At 39.5% G+C, this 15041-nt stretch overlaps 1 protein-coding gene across 1 annotated transcript; it reads left to right on the forward strand.

Annotated features, from left to right (window-relative positions):
• The first annotated feature begins 336 nt into the window (after window positions 1-336).
• On the forward strand, window positions 337-14744 carry CCDC110 (coiled-coil domain containing 110). Its single transcript, XM_055315682.1, has 6 exons — window positions 337-346; window positions 665-769; window positions 9986-10041; window positions 10306-10371; window positions 11451-11561; window positions 12573-14744. The coding sequence occupies exons 1-6, from the start codon at window positions 337-339 to the stop codon at window positions 14742-14744; spliced, it is 2520 nt and encodes an 839-aa protein (XP_055171657.1).
• The last annotated feature ends 297 nt before the right edge of the window (window positions 14745-15041 follow it).

The following is a 15041-nucleotide window of genomic DNA, read 5'->3' on the forward strand; positions in this document are numbered from 1 at the left end:
GGGGCGGGGGGGCGCGCCGCGAGGCAGCTGGGCCAGCGCGGGCGGGACGAGCAGCGCCCCCCGGGACCCGGGAGACCCGCGCGCATGCCCGCCGCACCCCCACCGCACCCCGCGCGCACCCTCGCGCGCAGCCCCGCCGCACCCCGCGCGCACCTCCCCTCACCCCGCGCGCACCCCCGCCGCACCCCGCGCGCGCACCCCCGCCGCACCCCGCGCGCACACCGCAGCTGCTCCACGCCCGGCCACCCGGTTACCAGGCAACGGGCCGCGCCGGCGCGAAGCTAGTGGGCGGAATGCGTGGGGCAGACAGTTGGGAGGAGCCCCTGAGCTGCAGGAATGAGCCCGGGTGAGCGCCAGGCCGGGGAGCCGTCCCTGGACGGGGAGCCCTGGGGAGGGGGCGCGCAGTGGAGGGCGCCCGCACCCCCAGCGCGGGTCCCCGCCGTGGCGCCGCCCTCGCCCACCAGCCGCGCACCCTGCGCTGCGCGGGGAGAAGAGCGCCGCCTCCAGCCCCGGCCTTCGCTTCCAGCCCCTGCGGCCCCGGGGCCCGCCGCGCTGCGTGGCCCCAGCGCGCCCTCCCGTGGCTGCTTAGGGCGCCCGCGGCCCGACTCGCACGCTTGGCCGCCGCCTCCCAACCAAGCTGAGGCCACCTGTGGTTCTGCTACAGAGAAGCATCACGAGGAAGAGGATGAAGTGGACTGCGTTCTCCTTTCAGCGTCCAAGATCCTAAATTCCTCTGACGGGGTAAAGGAAAGTGGTGGCAGTGAAGCAGGTAAACTGTCCACGGCAGTGATGTTTCCGCCTTTTACCATAGGCAAGGGCTACCTTGCCTAAATCCACTGGCCCGACAGGTGCGCTTCCAGCACATAGGTACTTCGGGTAATTATTGTTATGACGCTCCAAATAGCTAACACAGCGCACTTACTTCGTGCCAGATGTTGTTCCAAGCATTTGAGTGTTTCAATTCATTGAATCCTCACAACCACCCTATGAAGTAGGTGCTACCATCATCCACATTTTATAAAGAAACTGAGGCACAGAGTGATTAGCTAACTCCCCAAGGTCACATAGGTGGGGAGTGAAAAATCCAGTGTTCCGCAGGGTGGCTCCAGAGTCCAGGCCTTAAACACCATGCAATACTATACAGCTTCTCTGAACACCAATAAGAATGATATTTGGGGCAGATTCTGAAAAGACATATACTTTTCCCAAAAGAAACTACTTTTTACAATAAATATTTGTGGACTACAGGGTATTGTATAGGGAGGGTATTTGAAATAACCAAGAAGCTACAATTTCAAGCTCCACTTAAACTATCAATAAGATGTGTGTAAAGTCCCAGTTAGGGGTATCATACTGAGAACACTGAAGCTGGACTCTCACTTCCTTGAGAGAAGCCCAAGGAGGCTACACACCTCTTGGAAGAGCCTGGTGGTCAGTGGGACATGCCCGGGAAGGAGCAGAGTGCCCTGGGTAGAAGGCTGTATCTAGAGTGATGCACCAAGTTAAGCCCCCCAGTTGCCCAAAACCCACACATGGCTTATGGGGAATCCAGAGACAGAAGCACCGACAGAAGTGACCAGAGATCAGAAGAGGATTTCTTCACCTTCAGAAATCCAGGACCCTCAAATGCCTTGCCACGGGCCCTGAGAGAAGAACTGGAGCAGCCACATCTCAGCAGACCAAAGACAACTGGATGTCCAGGGACCACCGGTATCTCACTGGAGGCCTCAGGACAGTGCACTGACCCGCCAGCTCTCCACTCTTCTATGCAAACATCCTTGTGCAACCAGGAGAAAGAGTCTTGACAGAGAGTTTAGCGGTTGAGTCAGCTCAATATTCACCGCAGAGAGAGCATTTAAGATGAGAAGAAATTGAGGTGCTTTAATTTGGCAAGATCACATGGTCTCCAACATGAGTGAGATTTGGGGCCCTGGGGGAAGATGCCAGCATAACAGAAAATGAAGTTACTTGCAAAATGGCACATACGCTTAATTAAGAGCTACAGTCTATCTTGCTAAAGCAGAGGGATTACAACAGAGTGTAGCAAGGGCAGCTGTTTAATACCATGGATTTGAAGTCAGGTGCTGCCTTGGACTGCAAAATTAGGAGGTATGACTTCGTTCCCTCTCGTTTTTCTATTCTCTTATCTACGACACTAACCAACAGATTATTAACCCTATTTACATAAATAATGCTGAGTTAAAAGAAACTCTATAATATTTCTGAGGTCTCTTTAATTTTAAAAGAGTAAGTGGTTAGCCTATGTAACCCTTGGTTGATTGGAATGGAGATGTGAAGGATACTCTGAAGCTTCAAGATACCCAGTGTGGTGTTTTTAGCACCCCTGTTCCACCAAGTCTTCATTCATTCATCCATTCATTCATTCATCTAACAAATATTTTTGAGCAAGTGCTGTCCTAGGTGCTGGGGATCCAACAGTGAAAAAAATATGCAAAATCCCCATTCACATGAAGCATACCTGCCACTGGAAGGAACAAAGGCGATTGCGTGTAAAATAGGATTTGTAAATCCCATGATGAAAAGTAAGGTACACAGGGAGTGGGGGAGAACACAGAGTGTCAGAGGTGAATGAGTTGTGCGATTTTATTTTAAATAGGGTGGTAGGAAACTTTACTTGGCAGATCACATCTGAGCAAAGACCCGAAGGAGATAAAGGAGAAATCACTATGGATTTCCAGGGAAAGAGCCAGAGAGAAAAACAACTGTGTGGGCCGTGAGGGAGGGGGAAGCTTGGCACAGTTGAGGAACAGTTGGTGTGACTGGAGCAGAATTGAGTAAGGGGAGGGGTAAGAGAAAGGATCAGAAAGGAAATTGGGGTAGGGAGCACGGTAGTTCCATGTAAGGATCTGGAGGGTTATTTGGCACAAAATGGAAAACAAGGAGTTTTGAGCAGTCATCACTCCCCTCCATCGCAATTGGAATTTTAAATTTACCGAATCATCATCATATCAGTAATACCTTTGTCTCTGCAGTAGTGATTAGTAGTGAGCATTTAGTTTGCACCATGCATTCTGCAAAGGGCTTTCTCTACAAACTGGGCAACTACCTAGAGTTATCCCTCATGGCAAATGTATAGCAAAGCCAGGATTCAAGCACAGGCAGCCTGGTTCCGTGGCTTCCATGATAGAGCCTCATGCAGTGTCACACCTCATTAGGCTTTGTAAAACAGTTCCTTCTAGGAATTAATTTGAATTGCCATAGCAAAACTCTGCATTTGAACCTGAGAATTATAAGGCTTTGACTACCCAGTATCTAAAATCCTATACTGAATCATTACTATGTTGCATTTTAAAAATTCATTGTTCTCCTTTGCCTGATTTGTTCTCCTTGGTCTCTTAGCTTCAGGGATGCACTTAATACAGGCAGAGATATTGTGGGTTTGATTCCAGACCACTGCAATAAAACGAATGTCACAATAAAGTGAGTCAAATGAATTTTTTGGTTTCCCAATGCATACAAAAGTTATGTTTATATTACTGTAGTCTATTAAGCATGCAATAGCATCATGTCTATAAAAAAACAATGTACATACCCTAATTAAAAAATACTTTTTTTGGTAAAAAATACTAACCATAATCTGAGCTTTCAGCAAGTTATAGTTACTGATTACAGGTCACCATAACAAGTATAATGAAAGCAAATATTTTTGAAATACTGTGAGAATTACCAAAATGTGACACAGAGACACAAAGTAAGCTGATGCTGTCAGCAAAATGGCACCAATAGACTTGCTTGACATAGGGTTGCCAAAAACCTTCAGTGTGTAAAAAAAAACCACAATCTTTGCAAAGCACGACAAAGTATGCCTGTACTTCTTTTTTTTTCTCTTTTGTTCAACTTGATTACTCTCCATTACTCTGTTCTAGGTCATTAATTTATTCCTCTGCTTCTTCCAGCCTGCTGTTCATTGTATCAAGGGTGTTTCTGTTCTCATTTGTTGCACTCTTCATTTCCGATTATTTTTTAACTCTTACCTCTGTGGTAAGGGTCTCACTGATGTCTTCTATTCTTCTCTCAAGCCCAGTGAGTATCCTTATGATCACTGCTTTAAATTATCCATCAGGCATGTTACTTATATCTGTTTTGCTTAGATCTCTGGCCTTGGCCTTATCCTGCTCTTTCATTTGCAATAAATTCCTCTGTCTTCACATTTTATCTAAGTCTGCCTTCTTTCTGTGTTAGAAAAACCAGTTATGCCTCCTCCTCCTGAAATTAATACCCTTATAGAGAAGAGGTCATGTAGTGCCCAAGGCCTAGCACTTCAAAGAGTATCTGCAGTGTGTGCACTCTGCTGTTGTGTCCTGGCTGCTCTGTCCTTCAGGCCATTCTTCTGCAGAGCCTTTCCTTGCATGCTTTGGGCAGTGTTTGGTCCCTGGCCTGAATGTGGTGAGTTTTAGCTAGAATTCTCTGGACTGCTTGTGAAATGAGACCTGTCATCACCTCCACTCTAACTGAGGCCCTGCAAAATTCTCTGGTCAGGAGTCATGGTGTGGGCAGGGGTTTGCACTGGTCTTCTGGGGGAGGGACATGCAATGCTGGAACTGAGTCATGCATGTTTGAGAAGGGCTATTCCACTGGAACTCAGTGCGGTGGGGCTTGGGGTAAGCAAGTTAGGCAACCACTGCTTGTGCTGCACTGCTTCCCACAGGTGGCTGTGTGTTTATGCTGAGGGATGGGGGAGGAAAATGGCACTGGCAAACTCCTTTGTTCCTTCAGAGGTGTCCCTGTGAATGCTGTTTCTCAGGAACATACTCTAAGAAGAACAAATAATCTCCTCACTGTGTGCGTTAGGTGCTCTTCAGATTGTAATTTCCATACTGACTGCCCCTGGTTGTTTGCCTGCCTTCTCCCTAGGAGCAGCATAGTCCTCTCTTAGCTCTATCCCAGGCAAGCCTGCTGATATTTAAAACTCCTGGCTTTAAGCCCCAGTGGTTTCAAAACCTCATGGAATACAGCCCCTCTCATTTTCTAAACAAGTGGCTTTGGGGCAACCTTCTCCTTGTGCATTCCCCTGTGTGCTCCTCTTTCTCTCTCTCTTCTCTGCAGCCATGGCTCCTTCTCCTGCAGCTGTGATCTCCATTAAACCATGTTTCCACACTTCCCATTTTCTTCAACATGGCCTCCTTTCTTGCTTTAATTGTGGAGTTTTTTCTGTCAGTCTTTTATCCTTTTCAGGATAATTTCTGGGGTATTTAGGATGATTTGATAGTTATCTAGTTGTGTTCATGGGACAAAATGAGCCTAGGGTCCTACTCTGCCATCATCTTCCTGCTCCTCTTCCTGCTGTCCCCAGTTTCAATGGAAGAATTGTCCCTGCTCAATCAAAGCTCATTTCCCCTTTATCCTAGCTCTTCTGGAATTCTCAAGTACTCAGCTTCTGCAATTAACCTCCCTCATTCTCCAGAATTACTCTTCTCCTTTTCTACTACATGATTCCAATAGGAAGCAGGCATGTTAGAATCTCCCATGGTTAAAAAAATTCTTCCTGACCTGCACGTCTCTTCTAATATGCACCCTAATATTTATTTCCACAGTAAAGCTCAAAAGAGCTCCGTATACTCAATGCCCACAAATCTTTACATTTCATTCTCTCCGGCTACTTCAGTTGAACTTCTGTGCCTGACACCGCATAGAAATTGCCTTTGTCTAGGCCAGCAGTAACATCTGTATTTTCCAATACAGTGTTCATAACCATTCCCCTGAACGAGAGATGGGAATATCCCACTGCCTTTTGATGTTCACTTTGACAACTAACAGAAAACTTGTCTAAAAGTTTTCCCTAAAACATCTTCCAACTCCATTCTTTTCCATTTTAGTAAATAACATCATCATTCATCATCCATCTGCTCTCACCAAAAAGTCAGGAATCATCCTTCTTTCATCTCTTCTAGCCACATTTAATCCCCTAGTAATGCTTTATCTCTTAAAATCTATTCTAAATGCACCTATTTTTCTCCATCTTTACCTCTGCCATTCTAGTCCAAGATACTTTTGTCCCTCACTTGGATTACTGCAGTAGTCCCACAATTTCCACCGTATAACCATTATCATGTAGTACAGTGACCTATAAATGTTTCTTTCTTTTTTTTTTTTTTTCAAATAATTCTTGTGTTTGAAGTCCTCTTTCACTTAAAATAAAAGCCAGATTCCTCAGGTTGGTCCACAAGGTCCTAAATAAAATCTAGCCCTGTGTCCTCCTATGACATCTAATCATCATGGGCTTCCATCTGCTTATTAAGCCACAGCCATATTGATTTTCTGTTCAGCAAACACAGATCTGCTTCAGGACCCTGCCATGTCCTCTGCTCCAAATATCTTCCTACAGATGTTCCCATAGCTGGCCTCTTCTCATCATATAGTAATCTTGGCTGAACCCAGTGGAATTGCCCTTCTCAAACATGCTTGCTTCAATCTCAGCATGGCAGGTTCCTCCCTCAGAAAACCAGCACAAACCCCTGCCCACATCATATCTCCTGACCAGAGTTTTACAGGGCCTCGGTTCTGTTGGAGGTGATGACAAGTTTCATTTCACAAGCAGTCCAGAGCACATCTAGCTAAAACTCGCCACATTCAGTCCAGGGATATGCCTCTGCTAACCAGTCTCTCCAGTGTTATCTTCATCTTCACAATAGCCTATCCTCTTTGTGTTATCACTATTTGAAAGTATTTTGTTGGGATGCCTGGGTGCTCAGCAGTTGACCATCTGCCTTCAGCTCAGGGTGTGATCCTCGGATCCGGGATCAAGTCCCACATTGGGCTCCTTGCAGAAAGCCTGCTTCTCCCTCTGCCTGTCTCTCTCTCTCTCTCTCTCTCTCTCTCTCTCTCTCTGTCTCTCACGAATAAATAAATAAAATCTTTTTTTTAAAGTGAAAGTATTTTGTTTATGTCTTTGTTTGCTTCTTTTTTCTGTTCATTCTCCAGAATGTAGGAACTGCGAGAGGTACACAGGAGTTTTGTTTGTCTTATTCATTGCTGTGTCTCTAGTACTTACAACTGGGCATACCATATACTAGACACTCAATATTTGAATGAATTATGTTGAAGGAATGAACTACTAAATGTGAAACAAAAAAAACCCTAAATCATTAACTTATAAAAATTATTCTAGACTTTCAGGTAGAGATTTTAGAGCCAAGGAAGATCCCAGATCTCCTTCTTCCAGTACCAACTGAAATGAAAAAGAAAAAAAAAAAAAAGAACTAGAAGACCAGCAAAAACTTCACCAGCAACACCTGAAAAAGAACAAAAAATTGGAAAATAGAGGCCAAGAATAAAACAGAAGATTCTGGCAAGGCAAACTACAGACTGACTTCTGACTTTCCAAAGCAATAAAACAAGTCAAAATTCTGAAAATATTCATTAATGCCTCTCCTGTCTTCCTTTCTGCTGATTGAGGTTTGGATGAGTAGAGAGGAGCAGCTGGGAGAACAGATAGGTAAACCTGGACACTGATCAACAGGGTCTTACTTTGCTCTGAGGAAAGAAGTTCTGACTTTGCATGAATTAGAGAAAGGTATATCCAACTCTAGATATATGCAAACTGACATAGGGTACCAATTAGCAGAGTGTGGTGGAGCATCTCAGCCACACATATCTTTAGGCCAGGAGCCCTTGTGTAAAGAACAACTTTTACAGTGGCAGTCCTAGTCCCAGGACTCCATACTGAATTGAGGAAATGATACCAAACAAGAGAGTTCTCTCCATAGAGTAATAAGATATATCTCCTCTAGATTTCTAACCAGTCTGAAGGAACAACAATAAAACAACAGAAATCACTTCCTCCAACAGAGGCTTAACACAGCTCCAAATGATGTCTCTTACCCCAGACCCCATCACCTAATTTTAAGGCTATAGAAAATGGATAGGAAAACATACTGGCCCTGAAACTATATCTCAGAGGAACAGACCAATGGACTCTGAGAAGGATGTCAAGAGAAAACATCTACACTATTTCAAAGAAAATAGAAATTCTGAGCAGAGTTGCTCAGGTTGCACTGAGCCATATGAAAAGAAGTATAATGGTAACTGCAATAATACTATGGTCAAAAAAGAAGAAAGAGATGGAAGGAGGGAAATATATGTAGAAGCAGTATATATATAGCCCTTTACCAAGTCTTTAAATTTGACCCATATTTTGTACTTGGTTTTAGCAAAAGAAATCCTGTACTTAGCCTTGAACTTGCAAATCCTTCTAATGAGACAAAGGAAACCTGTGTATAAAAGGGAGCCCGGTGCTGCAGATTCAAAAAAGAGATGGAATTTTGAACAGTAAATCCATAAGAATAAAGTTGAAGGCTGAAAATATTTATAATAATGTCCTATCTTTGTGTTTAAATAGCTTTGTGGAAATTATGATCACATAACAAAATGTAATACACCATAAAATATCACAGTATGAAAATAATGTAATAAGCAAATATCATGAAAAGTGGGGAGTAAATGTGAAAGCAAGTGTAATGCTAATTTTCTGATCATTTACTCCCCTTCTTGGCAGGGGCTAAATCAACACTGAATACAATGGAAGTGCATGTCATTAAAAACATAAAAGTTCCAATCTCTTAATCCTTCTCATGATATACTTTCATTAGCTTAGAGGGATCTCATAGGAAACAATCCTTCATGTAGTGAAAAAATCCGAATACTAGTGATAACAACTAATTGCGATTTTCTTTATTCTGTTAAAATAAACATAAATCTAATACTACTTATCAAAAGTTACATGTATAATATGATCCCAACATTCTAAAATAATTTCTTTTTTTCTGCATATATGCATAGAGAGCTGACTGAGAGTACCTAAAATTCATAACAGTTAATTCTGGGTGGTGGAGTTCTAGGTGATACTGGTTTTGATTTGCAATTTGATTTATTTGAGTTTATTAAAAGCCTGAGAGTCTGAGAAACTTTGGGATGCCTTGTTGCATTTGTCCAGATCTCACTTGAATTCATTTTGTTTTGTTTTTTAATCTCTCTGAGATGCGCATTTCAGCCTACTGTTTAATTTCTAGGAAGATGCAAAGCTGAGCAATATCCAAAAAGACTCACTTTCCCTCCCTGCCCTCTGATGAAGGTGGGATTCTTCAACTGACCAAAGAGCTCCACTCTCTGAACCAGAGTTGCTCTCTCAATGATGAGGGCCAGATGGCAGATGAGGTTGGGGGATTCCTATACTTCGCAACTAGCTTCTGTAACATCTGGCAGACTGTCATTCCAAAGGGGAGATGTGCTGACCTCTTTTAAAAACTTCTCTCAGGGCAGAAATTGTCAGCCTATGGGAAATTCCATCATAAATCTCATTTCATTTGGGACAGAATGCTTTTTAAACTCTTTAATAACAATTTACAAAGCAAGCAAAAGGCCTATTTGGACAAAGAGGGATGTACGTTGGGAAATTTGCAAATGATTTATAGTCTCTTCCCTGTTACAGATCTATAGTCTATTTTCTAGGAAGGAACACATGGATCTTTACAGTACTTTGCCTAAAGGCATAACAAAAATCATGCTCTGTTAATCCAATTTGTTTTCCATGATGAGGAAAAGCATTACATGGCCATTTCATAGACACTAAAGACCTATACAGTATTTTGTCAAAGGTCTCCCATAACAGGATTATGAGACTGGTTTGTGTTTTTTTTTCTTTAGATTGTTTTTTCTTTTTAAATGCAATTTATATTGCAAAAATAAATATAATCGAGTTGAGAGTTACAAGTTTGGCATTACAAGTTAATGGTTTATTATAAAAGTATAACCACTATTACAATCTCAAGTAGGTATTTTAAGCCACATGAAAATTTATCTTGACCTTATTATGTGACTCCCATTGAGTTCTTCCTAATGTGAACATCAAAATTCTTACTATCTCTGTCTCACTACCCAAGAAAGTTAGGAGACTACTTTCTATTACAGTTGTTTAAAAATAAAACTTAAGAATTAGATCACATGGTTTTTCAATTTTGCTCTTTAGAATATGGCTGCATGTCAGAATCAGAAAATCAAATCCAACCACAATCAGCATTGAAAGTAAGTTCGTTTTCATTTTTTCTCCAAATGTTTGTGTAAAGGCTGATCTCTTTCAGAATAAATCCTTCCTAAATAAACATGGGTTTTCCACAAAAATCTTCATGAAAATGCATTGAAAAATTAGCAAGAATGACTAAGAATCTGAGTCTTTTGACCCTCATGTGATCCTTTCTAGTAATAGGCAACTTTGGGGGATATATATAAAAAGAAATAATAGCAATTTCAAAATGGTCTGATTTCATACCATGTTTAATTTTTTTATAGGCCCTTCAGCATCAACTGGAATCATTTCAGGCTCTCCGAATACAGACTTTGCAGAATGTTAGCATGGTATGTTTCTTTTGATCTCTAAATGGGAAATATCCAAACACAAGATATCACCCCACATTTGTAAGCTAATGATCACTAGCCAACTTATTAGTTCATGTAGAATTTAATAAAATAAGGCCACAACATATTCCAGGATCAAAATTTGTTTGGAGGAAACTACATTCTATTATAGTTGAATTTGGATATGAGCCAAAAAGAAATAGCACTTGTTTTGTTTTTTTTAATGCATGTTTAAAGTGCTACCTATATATGATCTACAAATGGGAGATTTGGTTCCTGGATTCTCACTGGTTCCTGGATTCTCAGCTCCATGTGGTAGCAAAAGGGCTGCTAGAAGCTCTAGGCTTTTATCCTTCCAGATCCCATTCAGAAAAGAGGCCATGCTTTTCTCCCGTAACAGTTGATACTGAAATTCTTGACCTGATTCTGACTAACCAAGATTGGGTTATATGCAATGCTTGAACAAATCACTGTGGAAAGGAAGGCAGGGTTCTGACTGGTTAACTCTTAGTCACATGCAGCTGGAAATGGGATAACCAAAAGCACATGGACTTTATCCAGAACAAATAAGGGATAATATTAACAGAAGAATAGGGTATGGGTATTGGTCATCGGTAACATAACACATACTTACTACAGACTGAATACAAAGTTCATCATCATGTTCTTATACTAAAAGCAACTGCAGGGAAATGCAAGAGAAGACAAACTCCTCCTGAAGATGACAGAATAAATTTATTCTGATGACAGAGATAAAAAATCTCTGCTTTATTCAATAATATAAAAATCAAACATCCAAAATTACTTGAATATAGTTCTTAAAATTTTATTGCTTTATGAAATTAAGTTTTTCTGATTTTAAAACCATATAATAAAGGCATAATTTTCTTTAAAAAATTCCTTTAATGATAAAGATTATGATAAATTAAATATTTAATTTATATTCTATATGATGGAAAAGAATTTTTATGTCAGGAAATTTAAAGGTATTTTTCAATAATAATATCTATTATTTCTAGACATTCATAAGTTTATAAATCTGAAATTAAATTCTAACATTATCAATTTATTTTTTAAAGGTACAGTCTGAAATCAGTGAAATCTTGAAGAAAAGCATTATTGATGTAGAAAACCCACAATTTAGCTCAGAAAAAAATCTAGTATTCGGCACACACATTGAAAAAGCTTTGGTATGTTATTCTGTCCAAACTATTTCTATATTTAGTTACTACAAAAATGTTACTACAACCAGTTTATCGTTACATTCTAAACCTTCTTCTGGGGCAAATCGACTGTCATAGGAATACCTAAAAGATTCCCAAGTAAATTAAAATATAAGGCAGCTTTTCTTAGCCTCTATATCCACTTAGGATTTTTTCTACTTTAAGATTGACCAAGGGATCCCTGGGTGGTTCAGCAGTTTGGCGCCTGCCTTTGGCCTGGAGCGTGATCCTGGGGTCTCAAAATCGAGTCCCACGTCGGGCTCCCTGCATGGAGCCTGCTTCTCCCTCTGCCTGTGTCTCTGCCTCTCTCTCTCTCTCTCTCTCTCTCTCTCTCTCTCTCATAAATAAATAAATCTTAAAAAAAAAAAAAAAGACTGACCAAGACCTGAGGTGAATTCTCTAGAAACAGGTTGGAACTGAGTCACTCACTCTGTCTACCTTGATCAGAACTCGCATTTTTAGAATAGTCACAGCCCTAGAATCATCTGAAATAGGTATGCAAGCTAATGTTGACAAACAGCCCAGAAGTGGAATACTCATTTTCCTTAAACTTCCTATTGCATTTGACCTATTGCTTCTATCTCCCCCCATCCACATATGATGGTCTCTTGGGGGATTCTAAATTTCTATTTCTGCAATTAAAGGATTGGCCCATGTAGGTCACCTACTGCAGAAATAAGTGATTTCTAAGCAAATTGTGAAGACCAAAGTTACAGATCTCAAAATATCTGTTAGATTTTTCTGGAGAAAATGAATCACATTTTTAGACTTCTCTGCCTGTAGAGAAGAAATGGATAGAATGTTCATTTTAGTTGTAAAAATAAATCCTCCACAAAATATTTTCTTGATTTTCTTGTAGAAAATGGATAGAATGTTCATTTTAGTTGTAAAAATAAATCCTCCACAAAATATTTTCTTGATTTTCTTGTCATGTGGCAAATGATAGTACATTTATAGTATGCTTTTTATTGTCACTAGCCCATAAAGAATCAAGAAATCCTTTCTATGGAGAAAATTCATCATTTTGAGGAGTCTAATACTACTCATTCAACAGAAGAAAAATTCAGCAATGATATCTCTCAAGGTATTGATATTCCATCCCAGATACATTTCAAGGACCTATTAACTCAGAGAACTCCAACAGATAATAAAGCTTCAAACATAACTATGAACCTTTCAGAGAATTCTGACATGTTGAAGAATTATAATAACCTTTATAGTTTTCTACCTCGTGCACCCCAAAATGTGATGTCTCAAGCTGATACAGTAATTCTGGATAAACTCAAAATTACTGAGCCTTTCCTCAAGCATGGATTTTGTGAAAATTTAGATGATATCTGCAATTCTATCAAACAAATGAAGGAAGAGTTACAAAAGTCACATGATAGAGAACTGGCACTTACAAATGAACTTCAAACTTTAAAAACTGATACAAATGTCCCAAGCAATGATAAATATGACCTGTCCCCCAGTCACAAGGAAAAAATTAACTCTATTAAGAAAGAAAATATAGAAAGTAACTTAAATGAAGATATAAAATCAAAGAGAATTTCAGAATTAGAGGCATTAGTAAACAAATTACTCCCACTCAGGGAAACAGTGTCAAAATTGCATGTGAACTTTTGCAGGAAATGTAAAAGGTTATCTAAGAGTGAAATACACAGGGGAAAGAGAAATGAGAAAAACAGCAAAGAAATTCCTATCACTTGCAAGAATATTACAGATTTAAAATTCCATTCCAGAGTTCCAAGACATACGCTGTCATTCTTTGACCCAACAAAATATGAAATGAAAGACAAAGAAACAGAACCATTAGTAGTAAAACAAGGACCAATAATATTTGAAAATGAGAAAACATCCAAAGTCAGTTCTGTTACTGAGCAGTGTGTTGCAAAAATTCAGTACTTACAGAATTACCTAAAAGAATCTATGCAGGTACAGAAAAAAGTCACAGAACTAGAGAATAAAAATCTAACCCTTAAAACCAAAATAAAACCTCTTGTCTTTACTACCCAATCTCTGATACAGAAAATTGAAACCTATGAAAAGCAACTTAAGAATTTGGTTGAAGAAAAGAATGCTATTCAGTCCAAGTTAATTAAAACAGAAGAAGATGGTAAAGAATGTCTTAAAGAATTAAAAAAAATAATTAGCAAATATAATGTTCTTGTAGGACAAAATAAAACTCTAGAGGAAAAAAACAGTCAACTTTCTTTGGAGAAGCAACAAATGATAGAAACATTAGATCAACTAAAAAGTAAGGAACACAAAGCTCAAAATGATATGGCCATTGTCAATAATGAAAATAATCGAATGAGTATAGAAATGGAATCAATGAAAACAAATATTCTATTGATACAAGATGAAAAGGAAATGCTAGAGAAAAAAACATACCAGCTTCTAAAGGAAAGAAGCTCAGTTGAAAATGAACTGAAGGAAAACCAACTAGAGATAATGCAACTAAAAGAGAAAGAAAGGTTGGCAAAAACTGAACAAGAGACACTTCTCCAAATAATAGAAACAGTTAAAAATGAAAAACTTAATCTTGAAACAGCATTACAAGAATCTATTGCTGCTAGACAAATGATGGAAAGAGAAATTGAGAATATTCAAACATACCAATCTACTGCAGAAGAGAATTTTCTGAAAGAAATAAAAAATGCAAAATCAGAAGCAAGTATTTATAAAAATAGTTTGTCAGAAATGGGCAATGAATGTGAAATGTTATCAAAAATGGTAATGGAAATTAAAACAGATAATCAGATTCTAAAAGAAGAACTAAAAAAACATAGTAAAGAAAATATGAAATTTGAAAACAGCATCAATAGACTTTCAGAAGACAAAATACTTTTAGAAAACTATGTAAGAAGTATAGAAAATGAAAGGGATACCTTAGAATTTGAGATGCGGAATCTGCAAAGAGATTATTTAAACCTAAGTGAAAAAATATGTAGTACACAGAGTGACCTATCAAAAATGGGTTATATTTCAAGAAGAGAGAAATTCCATTTTGATATTTATGAAGACGCCTCTGGTCCTAGGAGTAAACCTCTCGCTCCTGATTTGAAAGGTATGCAATTTGGTGGATTAATAGAGATGTGTTTAAGGTATTTTTCACCTATTGGGCACAAGCCAGAGCACAGTAATTAAAGAGGGAAACTTTTAAGATGAATATAATTTAGTCTTGTAAGTTTTGTGTCTAATTTATTAGATACTGGAATTAATACTTTTGCTCTTTTAAAAGGAATTTTGCTCTTTTGATAAAATTCATGTTATTTTATTTATATTACTTCTATACGTTGAAGATGCATAAAGCAACTTTGGCAGGGAGTGGGGTTTTTGTTTTTGTTTTCTGAACCATACTTGGTACTCCTGCCTTAAAAAAATTCTCTTTTTTCCCCCAGGAATTCCAAGTCAACTGTATCAATTGCTTCCATCTAAGATATG

The sequence above is a fragment of the Nyctereutes procyonoides genome, unplaced genomic scaffold (genome assembly GCF_905146905.1).
Source record: "Nyctereutes procyonoides isolate TBG_1078 unplaced genomic scaffold, NYPRO_anot_genome, whole genome shotgun sequence".
NCBI classification, from domain to species: domain Eukaryota; kingdom Metazoa; phylum Chordata; class Mammalia; order Carnivora; family Canidae; genus Nyctereutes; species Nyctereutes procyonoides.

Bases quoted from the DNA above. Each gene is read 5' to 3' on its own strand.
- CCDC110 (XM_055315682.1), top strand. The intron at 770-9,985 runs GTAAACTGTCCA...TTTGCTCTTTAG, and splicing joins AAGTGGTGGCAGTGAAGCAG to AATATGGCTGCATGTCAGAA. The intron at 10,372-11,450 runs GTATGTTTCTTT...TATTTTTTAAAG, and splicing joins CTTTGCAGAATGTTAGCATG to GTACAGTCTGAAATCAGTGA.